The following is a 22,854-nucleotide window of genomic DNA, read 5'->3' on the forward strand; positions in this document are numbered from 1 at the left end:
ACGAAACTCGATGTCGTTCGAGCACGACTCGCTTTTAAAAAAAATGCACAACTTCGTCTCCGGAATCATTAAAAATTGTTAACTGTTGCAGGCTACCCGTCCGAGTTGTTCTACAGAGGAAGCACGATGTGGGAGACCCTTTACGGGATGGTCCTGGCTTATCCCATCGTCTGTTTCGTCTTCGTCCCGGTGTATTTCAGCTTGGGAATTACGTCGGTCTACCAATATTTGGATCTTCGGTTCAAATCTCGTCTAGTCAGATGTTTGGCGTCGGGAACTTACATAGTGAGGCAGCTACTAAATCAGGGTGTCACCGTTTTCACCCCTTGCGTCGCCCTCAACACGGTTATCGGAATACCTTATTGGGCCTCGATCTTCGGCATCACCCTCGTCAGTATTATTTTTACGATCCTGGTGAGTTCCTCAGCGCTTCGGCGTTTATTATCTTTTAATTTTTGCGGCGGGGCGTCACACCCCCGCCGCGAATTATTATTGATTGATTATTTTTGCCACCGCGGCCGTAATTTTTTCGTGACGATGTCGCTTTAACATCACGATCAATTTTCATTCCCGTCACAGTAAACTCCGACGTTAGACAGTTGTTACGAGCTTAAAAGATGATTAATATTAAATTCACTTCTTGGCTTCATCGGATGTCGAACGACCGGGTAGGGGGAGGTGGAAACAATAGCAAAGTTCGGCTTTATGCGAAAAATGCGAAACTTTTAATGCGATATGTAAATAAGAGACATATTTATAAGTCCAAAGTTTGGCCGTAATACAAATTTACATAAAATTTGAAAGAGTCGCAAACTGTGTGAAGAAACACTTAAATTGATTGTGCATCGAACGAAGGGAGGCTAAGAAATTTTAATTTCCTCCGCTTTATCCTCTTCCCCACAGGCTCGAGATGATTAAAGGCACATATTTTCCGATCGTTTTATTTTCTCCTGAAAGAGAAATTAGCATCACGCACAAAGTGGAGTGAAGTCGTGAAAATCAATCAACGACGGTCCCGCGACGGCGAATTCTCCCGCAACGAGAAACATTTTCCGATTTTATTTTTCCCGATCGAATCTCGTTACGGTGGACGATGATGCACTTTGGTGCACCCGTCAGAGATTAAAGTTCCCCGGACGATTTTGTCCGGCCTGTTGCGTGCCCACCGATTAGACGAACGATGCACAATTTCACCCGAAAGCCGTCGCAAAACCATCAATTATTAACAGGTAATCGAAAGCCGGCGTTCTGCGCTAAATTCCCTACCGGAGGACAATATTTGCCGGGTCGATCCCGCCAAATTTAAGTGTTCGACTGTGAAATTAACGCGATCGACGCGACGGAATCCTCTCTAGTTGTTTTAATCAAAAAAGTGCCACTTCCAGTCTCTTTTCGACCGATAGCTTTTGGTTTATTAAAAGCGATAAGTACGGAAACGCAATTTCCAACCGCGCGCCGTCGCAAAAATTAATTAAAACCAGAGGAAATAATTACCTGCGAATTTCGGGGGTTTCACCGAAAACGTCGTTCGGATCGCACCGTCGCTCGCGCACCCTCACCCCTAATACTTCCGCCGCGCCGTATAATGAATTATTTAGGTCGTGAGTGGTGCAAGCCGGCATATTTCATCCAATATGCAAATAGGGGTCTAACTTGTGTAAGTGGTGATGAAACTTGGAATATTATGAGCATTCGAGTATTATACGCGTGGAAACTGACCACTTAGTTCCACAGGCGAGGGGTTCCAGTTCGCAAAGGTCGTATCCTTCGGTTGCTCTCTACTCGAACAAAGTTTCCTTTAAGGAGCTTTAACCGCCGAAATGTGCATTATTCATGACTCCCGCGTAATGAGTTTGTGCATATTTTAATTATTCCTATGCAGTTATGTGAGACGGTTCGGCCTCCAGCTCTCGCCAACTTTCGCAACAAGTTTTCCCCAAATTTTTAAAACCGAATCTTTTCCACCATCTCTCATCGCGATGCGGTCCGTTGTCATGCTCGACGCGTACATTTTTTAATATAGAACGCGGCTTTGAAAAAAAATCGAAAATAAAAGAGAGGACGTGAGGAAGACTAATACGCTGGGAACTCTCATCGCGGCGAAATATTTTCCTTTTTTTGCCCGGTCGGACGATTTTCCGCCTGATTTAGAAACAAAATTACTTCGATATCAAAGTCACGAGTAAATTTTAAGAGTCGCTTTCATATTAAACGGACCCGATGATGTTTTCGCGAACGATCCCGCGAAACGCCGACAGTTCCATTAAAAATATCCGCCATTTAATGAGGTTGCCGGCGTAATAATAAGATTACCAAATCACCGCTTTATGTTGACCATAAAGTAATCAAACCTGAATCCAGCCGTTAAAAACACGCGTTCCTGTCCGCACAACGAAGAGTTATTTAAATCAAACGGATTTTCACCACAAACGATTCAAATTCGGTGGTGTGAGACTCGAAAATCGTTGAAAAAAGCCCGAACGAAAGTTTTGAGGTGTGGGCCGAGGGGCGAAAAAGCGCTGCCGAGTTTTCGTCGCGTTAACACCCCGAATTCGAAATTTGCAAGGGCGTAATACCCCGTTCCAGAATGAAGCCGGTGCCTAAATAAAAATGTGTATAACAATAAGGTAACGAGAAAACTTCCTCTTGTCGACGCTCATGACGCGATAAAGGGAGAAGGGAACGATTGAAGGACCGCTCCTTTCAGAACTCATTTTCGTGTCTCATTCTGTTTTCATTTTCAGGGAGGCCTGAAAGCGGCAATTCTTGCCGACGTAATGCAGGGATTAACAATGATCGCCGTGAGCCTCGCAATAATCATCCAGGGTTGTATCGAAGTGGGCGGCTTCGGGGCCGTGTTCGAGAGGAACAAAGCCGATGGCAGACTGGACTTTTTGAAGTGAGTGCATTCAGGAGGAGAAAGAAATCATCGAACAGAGCCGTCGTCGAAAAACTCGCACAAATGAAGCGAGAGAGACCGGCCCTCGTAAATCCGACCATCTCGAATTTAATTATTTTAATTTATCTCCTTGGTCGGGTGTTTTTAAAGTACGGCCCGAGTTACAACTCCGTGCCTTTATTATAAAGTTTGGTGAAAAGTTGACGCCGAGTTTAATGAAGACGCATTTCAATAACGGATTAAAATAATATTGTACAGCCCAGTTGGTGATGTTTGTGACGATAAATTAAGGAAAATTATTATGTTCTTCGAGCGTTTACACCCGACGTTCTCTTGCTGGTTCTTTGCGAAGTTTCGACAATAATTTTCTGTTTAAAATGTGCAGCACCATTTGTTTCGTCCAGCAATTTGCTCTAAATCGAAAATTCCACACTACGGACCGGCCATAATTTATTCGTCATTAAAAGCAAAAAGAAAACTTCGCTGCACCCAATGTGCCCCGGCACATTCCCATTATTAATAACGGCCCTTCAGAAATTCATTAACGCGAGCAAAAATAATTAATCGCGACACCGCCGACATCGCCACAATAAATTGAAACGACCGACGATCCCGATGTGTTTTTCTTAAACGAAAACATCAAAACGCTTCCTCCAATCAGAACTCTGCGTTAATTTAATGCACGCGCGTTATTAATTGCATTCCAGTTCTTGCAGTTTCATTGAAACCGGATAAGTCACACGGTAATTGACACATTGTGAAATTCACTCGCGTTTTTGAATACCAACGTCCTCTAAACGTTACGAACAGAATTTAGTGACAGAGTAATTTATGTAAAGCGGTGTAATTAATTTACACTAGTCGACTCTTATGTCAGACCATTTAAATGGTAATGTTTATGTAAGTGATTGCCAATTTCTTGTGAATTCTTCGCCAGAAAAAGTCGTTTCCGCGGTTCAACTCGTGAAGGTTATCAATTATATCATTTGCCTAATGAAATTCAAAATCGTTCCATTTCAATTTACAATAATGTAAAAGCATTAAACTTCGAATTCGAAATCCGAGCCGTTTTATTTCCGCCACGAAATTTAATTATTTTTTAATTAATTGAATGTGTCGATGTCTCTTAATGAAAATTGCTGGTTTTCCATTAAAACCCTTGTTTACAAAAATACATTTTTTTAACCTCGTTTTCGAAAATATCTTCTTCCGCAATTACGAGTATTTGGCGTGCAAGAGAACGACGAAATGACCGAAATAATCGCCGCCGCATTGGTATGAACGAATAAACCGAGCCGCTCTTCAAACGTTGTCATTTCCCCGGCCGAAAATTAATTTGTGACACTTCCAGTTTCAACATGGATCCGACGATAAGGGTGACGACGACGTCGGCGTTGATCGGTCAACTTTTCATGTCGTTGTCGATATTCGGCTGCCAACAGAACTTCGTCCAGCGCTACTGCAGCATGGATTCACAAAAGAAAGTTACGAAGTAAGCAGAACGTGCAAACACATTTTTTCTTCGTACAAATGAACGAACCTTTCCCTTTCGCAGGACTATGATGTGGAATATACCTGTAATCACGGTCCTGTTCAGCTTATCCTGGGTCGTGGGAATGGTCGTTTATGCGACGTACGCCACGTGCGATCCCTACACCTCCGGCTATATAGAAAAATACGACGAAGTGCTTCCGTTCTTCGTCGAAGATCGCTTCAACTACTTGCCGGGCATACTGGGCTTGTTCATGGCCTCTCTTTTCAACGGGGCGTTGAGGTAAGTCGAATTTTTTTTTGAACGCTCTGTAGTTTCTCAGAATGAGGGAGCAGCTACGCCACACGAATCACTATCATATTCTGCATCTTTTTCCGCACGGACACGGAATAACAAGTCGAAGACGCTTTGCATTCTCCAACTTTCGGATCCTTTTGCTTGTGTGAATTTATTTATTAAACTTTGCCCGTGCGGGTTATGCAACCAACTGTGCGGCCCGGCTTGCGGTTAATTTATATTCCCGAGTTCCGACGTCTTCGGCACGGTTGGGCATCCGAAAACTCGAACGTTGTAGATTTTTATCCGTCGAAGTGGTCCGGTTTGTTCGAGCTTAACGAGACGATTTCGTTTCAGCCTGAATGTGTCTAATTTGAATTCTCTGGCCACCGTCACTTTCGAGGACTTCCTCCGACCCATTCCGTTCTTGAAAGGGCTGAAGGACAAGCATCAGCTGTACACCATCAAAGCCATCGGCGTCGTCTACGGGTTCGTTATCATGGGAATCAGTTTCGGAGTGGGTCTCTTGGACGGCGTTATCGAATCATCTATGCTGGTCACCTCCGCCACTTCAGGTCCTCTCCTAGGAGTCTTCATAATGGCCCTGTTGATACCCTGCACCAATTGGAAGGTGAGCCCGCCCTAATGCAACCCTTATCTGCACTCCGTCCCCCGACAAAGAGACGCACGAATCCGATTTACTCCGCCGCCGTTATCGTCGATGTGTGTCGTTTCATAAAAATAAACTGTCCTGTTCGCGAACAGAAGAGACGTATTTACTTTTATAACGTCAGGAATCGAGTTTTGTTGCTCGTGGCGAGGCTGAAATATCCATCAGGAACAGCCGTTAAGTCGCCGATGTTAACATCGATTCATGCATCGACGACAACTTGGAGGATCCGTTGTCGATATTATGTGCAGAGAGACGGACCGAATTGTCCCCCACGATATTATTAATTGCAAATGTCCCGAAACGTATTCGCATCCGTTCAGGATGCGGAGAGAAACGCTAATTTGATTGATAAATTTCGAATTAGATTGATTGCTCCTTTATGCGAAAATCGTTCATGCAATTAGGAAGTTCGTTATAGTCAGACCGGCAAAATTCACTAATGTGTATTCGGTCTATGTCGTCAAGCCGGGGAGCTATACGAGGCCGGAATAATTTATAAAATTATAAATAATAGAAATCCTCCGTACGCACGTCGATTTAGAGGTGTCACGAGGGGAATCCCACGTGCATCGGTCCTTCTCCACACTAATGGAGAATCGTTTTAAGAACGTCTCACCAAATTTTACGATCGTTCCAATGCACCATCCGCAGACGTTACGCTTCTGCATATCCTGATCTGATACTTAATTCATAACTTGCCGATGGTTCAGCGAGCCATAAAAGCATTGATGTTATTGAAAGTTACACTTGCTCTGGGCGTACTCGGAGTAATACAAACGGAAATTCCAAATGGTAAATTTCGTCTGTCGTTAATAAAGTCGGAGACGCGTGAAGTTACAGAGGATGCAAGGGGTGAACTTTTCAACGGAAATTTTTTCATGCGAACGTTCGTCAACAGAACGGCATAAAAAATTCCACGCAATTTTGTCAGGGCGGTTAAAAAAAAAAAACAAATCAATCGACTGCAGAATGTTCGAAAGGTCAGTTAACATGTCAAAGCAAAATGTGTTCATTTAATATCGTCACGTTGCCGAAAGAACATGTATAGTGTGTTGCACACTTAATACACATTTCTTTCTTCTACACTCCAAACGATTGATTCTAGCTTTTTTTCTTTAAATTGAAAAACAAATAGTTATTTGTACAGCTAGTTATGAAAGTGATACTTTTTTTCACGAATTTGCAGATTGATTAACGAGGGCGTAGCCCGAGTTAATCAAACAAACAAGTGGAAAAAAAGAGACTTTCATAACGTGTTGTACACACTTTTTTTTTGCATATCGATGTAAGTTGAGAAATTTGGTCCAAAAGGATTTATGAAAAATTATTTTAAAAAAATAGGTATGCTTTGACAATCATCTCCAAGGAAATGGAATAAAATGATGCAAAAAAGTACTACTTTCACTACGATTTTTCGTGTAAAAAAGTGCTACTTTCACTACGATTTTGCGTGTAAAAAAAGTGCCAGAATAAGGTTCTGTTAGATTTGCTGTTGCAACTGGGTAGCTGACCTAGTCATATTCTATTCAGATGGGCTGCATATTATTTATGATATGACGTGTTGTGAAATGGTAATTAAAAACTATTTTTCGTTTTTAAATGATTATTGAAAAATGAGCTGCAATAAATTTGTTGTTCGTAGATAAGTTCATAAACATAAGCGGCAAAACAATAATAAACCCAAGGACATTCTTGTTGCCTGAGCAATCACAAAATCACATGATCTTCATAAATTGAATTTTGTAAGTAAAAAGTCGTACAGGTTGAGTGTAAAAGTTATCCAATTTAGAACAAAGACTTTTACAACCATTTAACAAAAAGATTACCCACGAAAACTTCGCCAAATTTTAATAAAAAATACGTTTCAAAATGTCTTAAAGCAATTGATTTAATAAAGAAATTGATTTTTAATACTAAAGAAACAAAAATAAAACAAAACACAGATAAGAATGAAGCAGTTCTTTCATTAAAATGTCGCCCTTTAGCGTTCATAATATTTGGCATTTTTCCTTTTCTTTAAGAACTCTATTTCAAGCTTCTTGTAAATCGCTTCACAAATTGTTGACATTACTAAAGATTACAAAAATGTATCGATCAAATCCGTCCCTAAGTTTTCCTGTGGGTGACAAATCTGGAAACTGTGGTGGCCGTTATATCAGTTTTACTTATTATGCAGTTTTGTTTGTTTCTAAAGTTAACGTATTTTATGAATTTTTTTCACTACTAGTCTGAGAAGGGGTCATTATTTACTCCTGAACCGAACCCAGAAGTAGAATTTCTCTCCTACTGGTTAATAATTTTTCATTATTAACCCAGGGTTAATAATGAACAACTGTCACCTAGCACCGAAAGATTGTCGCTTATTTCATTGGATAACGTAGACGATTTTCATAGCAAACGTTTAGAAATGACAACTCGGATCCGTCGCATCCGACAAAATGATTTTATTAATAATTAATATCAGAAAGGGTTTTAACGTATATAAACCACGGTAGAAATAAAGTCCCTTATAGCCTTCGCGCCTCGGGATCTAATCTTGGCGCACTGACCATAATCATGAATTTCTCCACCTTGGTGTATAATATACTATTCTAAAAACATATTACATATTATTATCAATCTTATCGTTGTTCTGTAACAATAGATATGGCTTCACTAAAAAACTTGGAAATATTTTTCCTACTGATTAATTGTCAAAAAAACCGTACTATATTTCATACATTTTAGCATGTAAAACATCTGTTTACGGTATTAGCACAAAAAATTAAAAGCGTGTAAAGTGCAATAGCGTGTTATTATTCTGCTCCTGCGTTCTGTGTAAAATGAAAATGCATTCACGTTGTTTTGGCATAATGAGAGGCTATGCAAATTGTGCATTTATTAGGCATTCACGGTCTTTTTGGGACCGAATTGGCTATGACGATCTAGTGTTTTTGTTTTTGTTGGCAGTACTTCGGTGATAACTAAATTCCCTAAAGGAAATTGACACTTTTTGTGTTAGGTTAGGTTGTTTTCAATTTAAAGTTATATTTTCTGAATACGTACAATCGCGGCCATCCAAAAGTGAACGATAGCTTGCGAAAATTTCCGTATTTTTCGTTAGATTAAATTAAAATTAGTATATTAAAGAGAGTTGGCTCCATCCTGGTTCCTAGGGGCGTTTTTCGATTGATTATTCAGATGATTGGCTGCACTTTTATTGTCAAAATTGTCGTTATCTGTGTTTAAATAAAATTGCTAGTTAACAAAATGTTTCTGGAGTGAAATAGTGAAAATAAAATATAAATATTATGTTAACCTATTTAGATTTGCTTGCATTAACTTCACAAATTTTGTGAAAACCAGGCCGCCAACTCAAATCTAACTCTCAAACACTCCCCTAGGAACCAGGATCGAGCCTGCTTTCCCTTATATACCACTCTAGATTAAAGCAGGCTGTATTCATTGGCGTTCGTGCAGCAGGCGTTACTATTTTAATAATAAAAAGTTGTAATTTTTAATAAAAATGAGACTGAGAAGTAATTAATACATTATTAAAGTGAAAGTAAACTGTAGTAAAGAAACCTTTCCAAAACCTATTCATATTGGCCTTGCAAGCCTGTTTTTTGCCAACCCCTCTTTATATTGAAGATGCAAGTCTTATTACAATGTAATTCTCTGGCCACAGAAGGCAACGACCAATTTTCTTGTAGCTTTGCAATAGCCCTAGCTGTCTGAATCGGAATGAGATGTGGCATTTAAAAAAAATAGTTTCAATAATTTTTTTATCGCTAGTGTCAAACTTTGACATTTTAGGACGCCTATGATTTAAAGTAAAAATTAAACTATAAAAAAAAACGTTCACTTTTGGATTTTGGATTTTGACTTTTCTTTTGAGGGAAATTAAAATTATTTTTACACACTTAATAAATCGTTTACTTTTTTACAAATATTAAAATAGTAAATCTGGCAATGCGGTGGCAACAAAATGTTGAACAGAAACTGCCAAAAAAAAAAGTTGCATCCGTTGCATCACTGAATCAGTTAGTTAACATGAAAAGAAAAAATCATAGCCAACTCGATCGCAAAAAGATCATCGACGGCTAATAATTTGGTAAAGTCCATGTAATACCCCAAGTCAATAAAATATCTTTGTATAACATAAAAATTTTGGATGAAACGGACAACTATTAAAAAAAACATATCTCTGTTAGATTAATTGAATCATACATAACATATTATCATGCACATGAATTTTATAAATAAAAATATAAGCTTTCATTTTACTGATTTGGGGTATGTTTTTCTAAGTTTGAGGTTATAAATAGCGTCAATGTCTAGTGCATTGTTGTCAGTTCATGTTCATGTTGATAGATCCGCATGTCAGGCACTTTATTGACGGAAATCAAACAGTTTGAACACACTGTTTGATTTCCGTTAAAAAATAAATCATGGCCTCCCACTCCCATTATGTCAAAACAACGTGAACCGTGTTTACACTCGTACAGTCGCGAGCAATAAATTTTGGTTGTCAATGTCATTTCTAAATTTGATTAGATTGTCACAAATTAAAAATGTTTCCCTACCTTATTACACCCATGTCAACAAAGTGTCAAAAAAGTGAGAAAAAAATTACAATTAATGTCATACAACATGATGATAGATTATGATATTTACGACCGTTTTACAATGGAGCATTTTCCATTGCGTCAAAGAATGACATTAACGATCAAAATTTATTGCTCGCGATTGTACATGCACCGAAATAACCGAATCATAAGAGTGCATTAAAATTAATTAAAGTTGCCGCGCGATCTCGGCAACAGAAACGTCAAAAATTTATGTTTTAGTGTTGATTGTTTTTTTTTTAATTGCACACAGTCAGAAAAAAATATTACGTGGAACAGTAGTTTTTTTTCCACTCATGACAGCGTCAAACTTTCCATTCGTGACCAAAAAAAGCACTATGTACTTTATGCATTTATTGCATAAATTACTATTTTTCACTACGAGACCATGAGCCTACTGATATTGACAAATTTTGGGTTGTGCACATATTTTCACAACTGCTTGCTTTAGGGGTTAATAATGATAATGAAAGGTATATAAATAATGAGATCTGTTCTCATTACTCATGTAACAAATGATCGTGCAGTTATGGCAGTTGGTTCATAATGAACCCATAGTGCAGCAAGTCAATTTACAATAATCACTTTGTGAAAAAATTTAATTTGTAGAAATATTAATTTGCAAAAAAAACTGATCTTTGTTGGTTTTTAAAAAAGAAGAAAGTAGTCGCATCATTTTTTGGGGTGCTAGTAGTGAAAAAAATCATATAGTCACCACGGTTGAAAATACTGTTTATAACTCTCGCGTATTTGAAACGTTCACTGCCGCTGCCGGGATTCAATCCTGGCGATGCCAGCAGTCTTCTTAACTTTGGTTAATAATAGGTATACCTACTTATTAATTTTTGAAATAAAATGAAAACTTAAAAGGCAATGAAACGCTTGTCTCCGACTTGACGTCACTCGAAGCTTCATAAATCTCAAAATTCTCCCAGAGCAAAGACAGCAACAGCCCCGAATTAGAACAAAACGGTGACGTGCATGATAAATTAGAACTAGTTCCAAATTTCGGTAACGTGCACGTGAAGGTTGATATCAGCTGCCGTGAATTTGTAATAAATAGCGATAAATCACGTCGGGAACAGCGCGAAATTTTACAAAGTTTTACGATAGGTCAGTATTTCATAATTACGTTTCATAAATCGTTTAACAAGTGTGTTATAAAATATTCTAAAAGTCGTCGCATTAGTCCTGGGTCCTGGCCCATAAAAACCGGTGGTAGTATCAACAAAACTTTGTTTTAGGGGGCGGCGACCGGCGTCATCGCCGGCCATGTAGTCACCCTCTGGATAACCTTCGGACGGCTGACCATAGAAAAACCGCCGACCCCACATTTACCCTTATCAACGGACGGTTGTACAAACACATCCTTCAACGATCACATTTTGAAACCGGAACACCAAATATCATTCTGGACCGTGACCACCACGACTCCGGCCCCCATCAACTATACGGGCAACTTTTCTTATGACATCATCAACACGACGAGAGCCGCCCCTTCGTACGTATGCACCCTTTCAAAATCGCGCCCCCTCTACAGTATTTGTTTTACAGAGACCCCTTGACGCAACTCTATTCCGTCACCTACATGTACTACTCTCTTATCGGTTGCTTCATTTCAATTCTGATCGGTTGGACAGTGTCCTATTTCACCGGAAGCGAGAGCGACTTGTACGACCAGGAACTGATTCATCCGGTTGCTCGCAAGATGGCCAACTTTTTCCCGGGAAAGAAGCGTCGCTACGCCGAGAAAACTGTCGAGGATAAGACGACGAGGAATGGGTCGATGATGAATGCTTCGGCTAGTGCCACGAGCATGGATAGGAAGATCGGGACCTCGAATCCTGCCTTCGCACAGGACGTCCCGATGGAACAGATGGAAGTGTACAGAACCAAATTATGATTTTTTCTTCTTGCTAGAGATACAAGCGGGAGATATTGGACATGGAAGTGGTTTAGTGCCTAGTTAAGCGACATCTGTGATTTCTAGATGATAAGTTCTTTTGTAAATTCGTGTGTTCGTCATTGTTAAACGAACAAACAATGTTACAAAGACTACTTACTATTTTTTATACATAATAATAACCAACTAATGCTCCTACGTTAGGTAAGAGTGGTGTATTTATTTCTTTTTGTATCCTTTCGTAGCCTAGTTATGCCAATACCAAGTATTTATTGTAATTTGCAGTACAACATTTATCGTAGGATTTATTATGCAATGATACTGATTATGTCAGATTGCGTAATTATAACATAAGATTAGATTTATGATTGCTCTTATTATTACTGAGTACTTATCGAACAAAATACTACACCAATTGAGTAGTGTATGGCTAAGAATACTCAATATACTTTTAATGCATACATTTTCCTGATTTATAAATATCTTACAATTAAATATTTATTGAACTTAACCGGTTCACTCTGTAGAAAAAAAATATAATTAATTTAATAAAAATTTATTTCACAATGAACGTAAAAGGGATAAAAGTGTTTTTTTCTCGTAATTATTTTCAACGTGATGCAATAATTTCAAATTCTTAACCCCACATTTGACATTTCAATCGTGCGATACCAATATAAGAAGTTAACATGGTAGCCAACCCAACCACACAAAGACAAAGATTTAGTTGGAGAGAAATGGTACAAAAATTGTACAAGGTACAAATTATTACAGATGTACGGAATTACGATATAAAAAATAGATTTGACGAATACACCCAAATATTTGTAAATGATAAATCATACATGTACGGAAAAACAACAGAGATAATTGAGTCAATCCTCTTACCTCATTTAGATCTTTCGTGAAGAAAATTGTCTTGATCCATTAGCAGAATTCACACGAACTGTGATTAAAATTCACAAATTCACATGATTTTACTTATTTTTCACTACGGAAACGCAATTAAACCACCAGAAAGGTGCGTCGCGAAATTTCGGAACATTTGAATATCGTTGAAAACTCATACCAACTGAAATCTAGTGATTTTGGTTCGATTTTGTTTGTTGTAGCTTGTAGCTGTCAATCGTCGAGCGTCAGATTTGAAAATTTGAGGTTATAGGGCCGGTTTTCGTTTTAGTTTAATTTTTTCTTGCGGATTCGGATCAGAATGGATAACGATTTGGAACGGTCGGTGCGGCTTCTCGAAGATGCTTTACAAACACCCGCGAAAGGCCTATTCAAAGTGGCAGCAACAACCCCAAAGCGAGACAGGATCCCGAACGTGTCCATCACTATGGGCCCCAGCGAACTCCAGCGCATATTAGGATCCGATACTATGATGTTCCAGGACACCATGTCGATGTTAATCGACCACGATAAAACAGTGACGGGTTCGGTGATCCAGACTGCTACTCCGTGGACTAGCACGTTAGATAACCTGTACACAGAGTTCGCGGATATTTTGCAAGCCAGTTCTGGCGGAATCGAAATATTGGACGTCGCCGCTGACTTGGCTCGGTGCTGTTCTGACGCCTTGTCTGTTGTACAGTCGTTAAAATCCAAGGTTGCTGTGGGGGAGCTCGCAGAAGAAAAGTGGTTGGAAAATGAAAGGAGCAACTGGAGGTTGTTGTACGTGTTGTACCAAGACAGACTTCACGCAAATAATGCGAATGAAGACCTGATAGTTGAGAATGTAGGCACCAGTGAGAAAAATTGTGTCAGTGAGTTGTTCAAAAGAGATAATTTGATCAGAGAGAGTCAACTGGTGGTTGATTGGCTTGAACGCAACGCGTTAGACAAGGATGACCCAATTTTGCACCACTCGGATTGGACATATGGATGGGAGCACACTTTGCATCAGTTACTGTCACCTGATTCAATCGCAATAGGGAGTAATGTTGATATCATCAAGAATATACATCCTGATGCTCCACAATTTCAACATTTATCACTGCATCACTTAGATAATGACAATGATAAGAAGTTGTGTCAGAGGATTTTTATGGAAATTAGATGTGGCAATCTGGAAGGGGCCCAAGAGGTTGATTTTATTTTGTTTCCAGTTGAAAGAGACTAACTAAAATAATTTTTGCAGTTGTGTTACAACAGTGGACATCCTTGGAGGGCCGCGTTGTTGGAAGGATGGAAATTGTTTCACAATCCCAATATCGAAAATGATGCAAACGCACCAGAAAAAATGGGAGATGAGATCGAAAAGTATAGAGATATTGAAGGTAACAGCAACAGAGACTTGTGGAAGGCGTCTGCTATCGAGTACTGCAAAAAAGTGTGTCTCCACACTGAAAAAATATATTATTAAATGAAGTATTTTCAGACAAATCTAAATATTTACGAAAAGGCGGCAGTTGCGAGTCTTTGCGGATTTTTGGAGGCGATTTTACCAGTTTGCAACACTTGGGAGGACTATCTGTGGGCGTACATGAGGACCATGGTTGACATCAGAGTGGAGTCGGAGATTCGCGACTCCGTCATTAAAAATTACAAACCGTTACCAGAGGAGTATTGGGAGCAAAAGTACTATTCTCCTTCGTTTTTATTCCACTTTTAATTTCGTCGCTTTTAGGCGTTCTTTGAGCGAAATTTTTACCATTCTGGAAACGTCCAACAACCCAAACGTTGCTCTTGAATCCAGAGAAATCGATCACGCGATCCAGAAACACATCATTCTTGATGAAATCCCCAAACTCATCAACCTCCTACACAAGTGGGCCGAAGATCCGACCACTTCCACCCATTCTCTGCGGTTCTTTGCCCATCTGGTACTATTTTTCGAGAGCGTGGGCGACACAAATGACAAAAAAATCTGCGAGAGCGTGATTGAAGCGTAAGCCATTTTAAAACTCCATAGTTTTATTAAGAGTGTTAGGTTGGCGGACCTGCAAAGTGTCCCATAGATAGAAGGCGGTGGTATTTTAATGAATTGTCAATTTTATGGAGACTACTAGATTTGGATGTTCAGAACGAAATAATTTTCTTTTTAAAATTGTTTTATTGTTTTTTAGGTACATCTCGCGGTTGAGTGAAATGAACGAGACCCAACTCGTGGCGTTTTACGTGAGCAAACTGGGGAAGCGAAAACAGGTCCTCTACGCCCAACACTGCGAGAAGATCCTTGAACACGACGACCGCCAAGCGGCCCTCGCCTACGCCGAGGATTTCAGTCTGGACGTCTTCGCCATCACTAACAGAATAGTGGAAAGCATCAGCAACAGACCCAGCGAGGTAGAATGTCCAGGAAACTTGCAACGGAAACTGACAGAAGTCGACGAAATGAAAATCTCGGCGCTCGACTGGCTCATGTTTTACCCAGAGCAACTCGCCGAGGCCCTCAAGCAGACCAACGCTTTGATATTCAAGTTCCTGACTTTGGGGAAGCTCGAGGCGGCGCAGTTGGCCATCAACAAGATTCCACACAACTCTGTGGAAAAGATTTGCAGCGAGGGAGAAGTTTCCAGCGAAGTAAACCAAACGATCAAAAATTACCTCAGCTACAAGGCGTATCTGGACGCTCAAGAAGCGTTCAACGAGTGGTTCAGACAGTTCAGGAACAAGCCGACACCTCCAGCTGACCTGCCAGAGGGCGCGCAGTTCACAGAAAAGGTCGCTCATAAGCACAAAGTCTCGCAACACCACGCCGAGACCGAGAGGTGGAAGATGACGACTTCGCATTCAGCCAAAACTGCCAAAACGTTGTTGTATAATGTGCTCTTGTTCCCCGAGGGGTGGCTCATAGGAGACGAAGATGCCGACTATCTCAGATCCGTGTGCATCCCCGAAGTCGTCCTCTTGTTGTACTCGGTCTTGAGCGAGTCGGGGTCGCACGAAGAAGCGGTGCAATTGGCTGATTTGATCGCAGCAGAAAAGCATGGTCTTTATAAGGTGTGCATCGACCCAATTTTAGTACTTCTCGTTTTACTTTTCCTTTGTTTAGATCTACTCCAAAGAGAAGTTGGGGGAAATCCTGGAAAAAATCTGCGAGAGCTCAGTCGCCCTGCTCAACGCCAAGAAGGACCCATTCGGGAACCCATCCACTGCCTAATTTTAAGAGGAAACTTTTGTTATATAATAAATTCGTATTTCTTTGACGGTGGTTTTATTCGATATCGAGTGGCGCCGCCTGGCGGCGTGGCACTAGGCAACTAACACGACAGTTGTGTTGTTACTATGCGTAAGCTCAAAGTGCACAGTGGATGCAAACAAAAAATTTTTTTATTCGTGATTATTTATAATACAAGCAACAATGCAGTCCATTGTTTGGAGTGCAACGCCGCGGATTAAGGATTATTCAAGCGCGCAGTATTTGTTCCTGATAAGATAAACCCAACAAAACATTTTTTAAGTAGTGTGATTGTTGTTATCACACATAATTACATATAACGTCGGTTCCTGGGTGAGAGACCTTTTCGTTGTATCATCCCGTTTTTAACTGTTTCTCTCTAATTGGGCACTTATCAGCCTGTACCGTTTTCGAACTGGACCCTTATCACCCAAGACAACGCGAGTCAACGCTTCTTGAAAAATAATACCCGATTTCCGGTTCGAACCGTTTGGGCGGAAACGAAAATTAATGACACGGGGGTATAGCGGTCCCGCTCAAAAAACTCAACATAAAAGCTTTTCGTATCGAAAGCACAATCACGATTTCGGACGCGGAAGGAGACCTGTGGGAATAACTCTATTTAATTTATATTTGGTGGATTTTTTAGGAACATCCCTCGACACGCTATCTCTCCATCTACCCGAAGAATTTACTTTCCATCGCCTTTTATACTGTTATGTTTTTGATGTTTTCTCTTTCATCAGATGATCGTATCTCCGGTCCCGGCCTTTGATTGATGTTACGTTTGTAGAGGAATAGTAGCAGGTGCGCTCTAGACGCCGGTACCTTATTTTAGATTTTCATTCTTTACTACCGGGGACCGGCCCCGGAAAAATAAATAATCATTCATCGACCTGTTTGATTCAACAAAAACACATTCAAATTTCGCGCCAAATCACCTTCCACAATAATTAAACAACCACAAACAATTTTTGAACTTTTATTTTCACCAACAAAACCAAAAAAAGGTAATCTTATCAAGAACTGTGTTCCCGAACTCCTCATAAACCACCAAACCAAAGTCGATTTAATTTTAACGCAACGTTATTTTTACATCGATCACTCTGTACAACCTGGAATGACATTTAAATTTGAGAACTTTTCTCGATAATTAAATTGACATTAGCGTAATCAATGGCTCGTATTAATTAATGATTCTCCCGTCGATAAAATCCAAACACCGAGTTTCAACCATTTCATAATAATTAATATTCGTACTAGTTGACGCTGCGGAGGGCTCCACCGTGAAGTTAGAACCAATTGCTAATTATAACATCTGATTGGTTTAAACAAAGACGCAAATTTTTTCTACGCCGTGGTAATTGTTGATAATTTTCCGATTTTGTTTAAAAAATAACGAAATCACTAGCCTGTTGTGGTGTTTGTCGAATTATTTGAAGTTAATTACGAAACGGTTGTTCAAGAAAATCATCCTTGGACTCCGAGAATAAAAACAAAAATGTCGCAGTCGAAGTAAGTCCTTGTCGATAGATTTTTGCAACAGAAACGCGGTGATTTTTACATTTAATTTAATTCAATAACTTGAAACAGTGAAGTTCAGTTTTTGTAAATTAGTTACTTTTACTTCCTCATAAATATTGCAGTCGCAGAAGAGAGTATTTAATTATCTCAAGGGTCTCTACGATTAAATGATTATTTTTGTTCTTTTCCACCCCTACTCGTCAACACCCCTATTTATTAATTTGCGCCATTCCAGACTGACCAGACTGTTAATTTTTACCTGATAAACCAGCGGTTCCCAAGCTGTCTGGATGATTGACTGAAATCAAGATAGGTGGCGGTACTGAGTTCGCTGCACCGTCACGTGTCTTGTTTATGTCTAATTGCATTGTTTCAGCAGTTGTGCTGCTAAATACTTCCAGAGATGTAAACAGTAGACAGTGCTTAAAATAATAACATCTGTAATTAGCAGTTACGTCGAGGCTCTTAACTCCAGACTGGCTGTCAAGTCCAAACCTATAATTAATTAATATTCAGTTTTTAAAAGTAAACTATCTGGGAAATTTATGTTTTTGTAAGTGTCGACGGTGTTGTTTTCGAGAACTAAATCAAATCAAAATTCCTGTGGAAATAGTCCGGGGGGACAAATAGCGACCGATCACAACACGTCATCAAGTTAATTGATTGTAGGAGAAAAACTCCGTGGAGTATAATTTGATGCAAATTAAACGAGACGCTGACTCGACTTTTTTGTGTGAGCTAGCTGCTAAGACATTCAGCATCTAGTTATCTCATAGATATACTCCGCCTATCGAGAGATGCAGCTTGGAATGTTTGGCGATGACTGACACCGTGAATTTATCAAAATGAAAAAATGCACTAAAAAGTGAAAGGTGCAACAGAAAGAACGCTCCTCTTATGTCGTGATCCAAACGTTACCCCATAAATATGCAGTCGCACATTTATAAGGAGAAATAGTGAAATACAACATCCGTATGTTGGGTACAAGTTTTATTTGTATTTATGATTACAACGGGGAATGCATTTCAAATATGTGCGCGATCTAGACCGACCGACTTCGGACAAGATTGCTTATTAAAAAACGACAAAATACTATTTTACAGATGTGTGCCATATAGAGCACAATACTGATATTTTCATTTTAATGATACTCGTAGTTTCTCAGAAACAATACGTAGATTTAGCTTGTGCTCCGTTTTCGTGATCTGATTTTTAATGGGGTAGAGCGACCTCTCAGCCAAATTTGGTGGCCGTCCATAGTCGCGCTCCAGAGAAAAAGTGCAAGTTTTTGCTTGATATGTTTTAATGGCACCACTCGAAAGTCCCAAGAGACGTGGATATTTTAATGGGGCTTGGAAGCATCTAAGGGTAAATATAAATGGGTTACTTGTGGATAGTAAAGACTGTTGTAGGTGCATACGTATTGTTCAAGGTGGGAGCAGAAGAAGTGGAGTGGACTGGAATACGGGAAAAGAGACGTGGAAGATAAGAAAAGAAGTTGAAGGTTGTTTATTTGTAGATTATTAGGTGAGTGGAGGACTGGGAAGAAGAAATGATTGTAGTTTTGTTGTGACACAAGAGATTTGTCTAGTTTTAAAGGGCGGTAGAGTTTATGGCGTTCACGCTGTGAGGGTCAGAAATGGGTATGCAAATAAGGTTTGCAGAGGAGTGAAACAAGGATAAATCCTACCACCTGATTTGTGCGTAATCTGTGTCACACGGCAAAGTTTAGATCGAGGATTGGGCGTCGAACAGGAAGGATTATAAAGAGTGGAGGTGTAGCGTGTTGTGCGAGAAGAGAAAACCGCAGCAAGACGAAATACAGGTGCGACGTTAGCAGCGATGACAACTCGATCACACGGATTGAATTTTATTGGAATCTGTCAAAATCGACCTTTACCGACTCATTAACGTCACCATAAATCCCATCCGGAGGAAATTATAATGTTCGAGCGGATTTTAAAAGTCAAATGAGATCCTTCCAACAGCTTAATTCGAGCGTCGATTGCAAGACGCAGGGCCGGCTCGGCCGAATTATGGTAATGCCAGAGCCGAACGAAATCAGATACACGTTTCGCATTCGAATTTTGGTCATGTCGGCTTTTGTTGTCAGTCGAGCTAGCGGCAGACGATCGATTGGCATTTGAATTTGGCAAATGTAGCAAATGAATACCATTTATAGATTTTAGCTTCTAAATAGGCATTGCAACAAGAGCAAAAGAGGGCCATTTTCGAGGATGCCGCGCAGCACGTGGAAGAAGCCGCAAAAACAAGTTGGATTTTAATTTCGAAAGATGCATTATTCAGGAGACTCCAGCCGAAAGTGGAGTTGTATATGGGCACGTGCTATATATTTTTATTTATTGGAATCGCGAGTGTTTCCACGACCATATTTGGCACCGATGGCTTTTTCGATCGACTCGATTTTTCCCGCTGTCGCTTATGGAAAAGATGAGTTACGGGTGTACAACCCATCGCACGTTTTTTCCCACCTCATAACGTAAAAATAATTGTTGCAGGAGCAATCGAGACGTTGTTAGAGTAATTCCACATCCGAGAATGAGAATATTTAATCGCGCTGCCGTGCCATTATCAACCGTCTAATAATGGTAACGTGAAAATTGCTTTAAAATCGTCCATGCCGTGTCACGAGCAATTATTCACCAGCCACGACCAGAATCTCTATCAAAGTGCAACTAATTGTCGCTAGCGCCGATAATTAATGCAATTATCTGACAGCGCCGTGACCTTGAGCCCAACCAAATCTTATCAAATAAAATATATTCCTGTTTCTGTATTCTAATGTGTGGTGTTACGTTGATAGGTCAAGGAAATCTTCTATATTGTGTTTTATAATTCCGTAAATTGTGTCAGATCGAAACGAGTAAAAAATCGCCGATAAGGCCCCATCAATATACATGAGTCGGGTCGCGATATTTGAATGTCGATTCATTTGATTCGATTTGATTTGGGTTTGAAGGTGCGAGCGTCACCGTCAACTCCGACCGCACGGGTTTTCCTGCCTCCCCGGAACCGCCGACGCCATCTTCCCATCACCTTGATTAAAAACGGTAAAGAAGCGGTGCACTTTGGGCAGATGATGCATTAAAAAAGCCACCTCTCCCACGTTATTCTCCTACACTCCATCAAAATCCAATCGCGAGGGGACCCTCGCACAAAAAACCAACAACAAAAAACCCGGATAAAAAATCGCCCAAGGCCACCGGCTGTTGCGCAACAAGACAAACCGCCAGATGAGGAAGGGTTGAACTAACCTACCCTAAAGGGTAGTCCCGTTATTTCACCCTGTTATCGACCGAACCTTCCGCATTCCGATCTCTCAATGGGTTAACCGGCTCCGAAATTCGACGAAAGCGAGGTACGGTCGCAAGCGAGGCAGCCCCGTCTTCACCTAATAACCCAGAACGGGGCTCGATTCGATTTATGGAATTCATTTTTAATTGGTGCTGCTGCGTTATCTGTGTTTCATTTGCTCTGGATCGGGTTATTAAGCAGCCACGCAAATTGCAGTTTAAATGTTGCTGCACTCCGGAGGTTCGCAATAATTGCCGCTGACGCCTGCAGAGATGGCACTCTGGAGTTGAGTGACGCTATTGTGGCCGTCGGGGAACCTGTCTAGGGGTCACTCGACCACGCTCCTCGTTTGGTGTTTGTTTTGTAAATATCGTTAGTGCTATTGTTCCCCGACCCGACGATTCGGTGAGAATGTGGTGCAGCGGAAAAAACCGACGAGATTCCATCCGCCTATTAAAGTTTAATACAGATGCAGCCACAGATCAACGATATGCAATAAGAGGAGCGCTTCCAAGAAACGCCGATCTAATGAGTACGTGGCCGTGATTCCACCCTTTACTTAAGGATTCACTCAGAACGAGCGTTTCCCTCGCGACGATCCTTCAAAAATCCCGCCTCCTACGATCACTAATCATGATCGAAATGACGTGTAATACACACTTGCATCGTCCTTCTCTCCAGATTTTTTGTGCCTTAATGACTCTTCATTACAGGAGCGAGATTGTACTGACTCCTCCTGTCAGATCATGACGCAGTACCACCGGGTACCACTACGCTTTCCACCTCACCTCAAAAACGGACAAACCCTAAAGTACGTAAGGGCAACGTAAACTAACCTGGCCCAGGTCGTTGGCCCGGCAAAACATGCCTCTGTTTTTTACGTTTTTTTATCTTATCCAATGAACACGGGGTACCATGGTCCCATAGTTAAATTAGTTTGTAGTTGGTTCAACTTACAGTTAATTCCACAAGGTAATGGTGTCTCGGTGGATTTTGTTAATGGTGTCGAGGTGTCAAGACCTGATTTATAGATTCCCTCCCCAGAAGACCATACAAATTGCAACGCAAACAATCACTTTTTTGAACGCCTCCATCATCACCGACGTAACTGGCCTAGGATGGGTTCCTTGTCGAACGACGTACGAATCGTGTAAAATAAATTACAATATCTGATGGTCTATTTACTTACGTCGTTTACACTCGAGATTATACAGCTACGGTGAAACAGGTTTTTTTAATTTTCCTTATTTTTCTCGGGGAAGGATCGATCTCTCAGCTTTGAACCCGTAAAGCACGACCTGCAAGAGATATTGTCCACCAATGACAATTCTGGATTGCATTTTGGGCACTCTTTGGCTTCCTCTCGAGTGGTCGAAACAGGTGGTCGAACCTGTCGACGTTAAGCCTACCAGAAGGTTAAATCGTCCAGATTTGGTGTTCGTTGAGAGAGCATGGTCGATAAAATTATTCTAGGCAGTCGTTACATTTGCATGTTGGGCTTGTACAGGGTCAGATGACCTGGACACAGATTAATCAGCCAAGTAGGCACAGCGTGGCGAATCTGGGTGATTTTTCACCGCGACACTTTTTGATGGTTCTGATTGGTGCAGTCGCGATTCCATTGATTCGAACAGAAGCGCACAAAAAGATATTGACAGCGTTTCGAGCGAGAAAAATGGCAAATGGCTTCCTGGTGGCTGCAGAAATCGTTGCAAATAATTAAATGTAAACAAGGAAGGTGCACGCTGGAATTAGTCACGGTTATATAAAAACTAAGGTTGCATGGTAAAAACGTTTATTCAAATGGGATCTGAATACTTTAATCGTCGGTGCAGATTTGGTGTGATTTTGTTGAGGGGGCGGGGGAGGTTCCCAGAAGAAGACGTCGCTGCGGTTTTTGCACCGACGTGAGTGATTTGGAAGACAATTTAATTTTCTTCCTTGTTTACTTATGTAGCGTCTGCATCACGTAATAACGAAGAACCTCGCGAATGCGTATCATTAAGTGTTATGGTTTATTTGTGGCGAGGTGCAAGTGGAATTGT

General features: G+C 40.5%; 3 protein-coding genes across 7 annotated transcripts in view; 2 read left to right on the forward strand and 1 right to left on the reverse strand.

Moving 5' to 3' along the window:
* Positions 1–12,311, forward strand: part of LOC138127312 (sodium-coupled monocarboxylate transporter 1) — a 28,321-nt gene extending 16,010 nt beyond the window's left edge. For all 4 annotated transcript variants that reach the window (XM_069043286.1, XM_069043283.1, XM_069043284.1 and 1 more), the window contains exons 3-9: positions 92–414; positions 2,745–2,899; positions 4,251–4,391; positions 4,455–4,673; positions 5,025–5,298; positions 11,192–11,448; positions 11,502–12,311. In XM_069043286.1, coding sequence (XP_068899387.1) covers positions 92–414; positions 2,745–2,899; positions 4,251–4,391; positions 4,455–4,673; positions 5,025–5,298; positions 11,192–11,448; positions 11,502–11,850 — 1,718 coding nt within the window. In that variant the 3' untranslated portion in view covers positions 11,851–12,311. The remainder of the gene's footprint in view (positions 1–91; positions 415–2,744; positions 2,900–4,250; positions 4,392–4,454; positions 4,674–5,024; positions 5,299–11,191; positions 11,449–11,501) is intronic.
* The window catches only part of LOC138127315 (zinc finger protein 335-like), a 94,888-nt gene extending 81,926 nt beyond the window's left edge, over positions 1–12,962 (reverse strand). Inside the window, exon 1 of one of the 2 annotated variants that reach the window (XR_011158186.1) lies at positions 12,739–12,962. The gene's annotated coding sequence lies outside the window, so the exon portion shown is untranslated. The remainder of the gene's footprint in view (positions 1–12,738) is intronic. The other variant, XM_069043289.1, reaches the window with a different exon arrangement.
* Nup107 (nuclear pore complex protein Nup107) lies at positions 12,959–15,996 on the forward strand. Its single transcript, XM_069043282.1, has 6 exons — positions 12,959–13,933; positions 13,988–14,179; positions 14,228–14,427; positions 14,477–14,737; positions 14,916–15,792; positions 15,845–15,996. Exons 1-6 carry the CDS (start codon positions 13,061–13,063, stop codon positions 15,950–15,952), a joined length of 2,511 nt encoding a protein of 836 aa, XP_068899383.1. The 5' UTR covers positions 12,959–13,060; the 3' UTR covers positions 15,953–15,996.
* Positions 15,997–22,854: the final 6,858 nt, after the last annotated feature.

The sequence above is a fragment of the Tenebrio molitor genome, chromosome 3 (assembly GCF_963966145.1).
Source record: "Tenebrio molitor chromosome 3, icTenMoli1.1, whole genome shotgun sequence".
Lineage (NCBI taxonomy): Eukaryota > Metazoa > Arthropoda > Insecta > Coleoptera > Tenebrionidae > Tenebrio > Tenebrio molitor.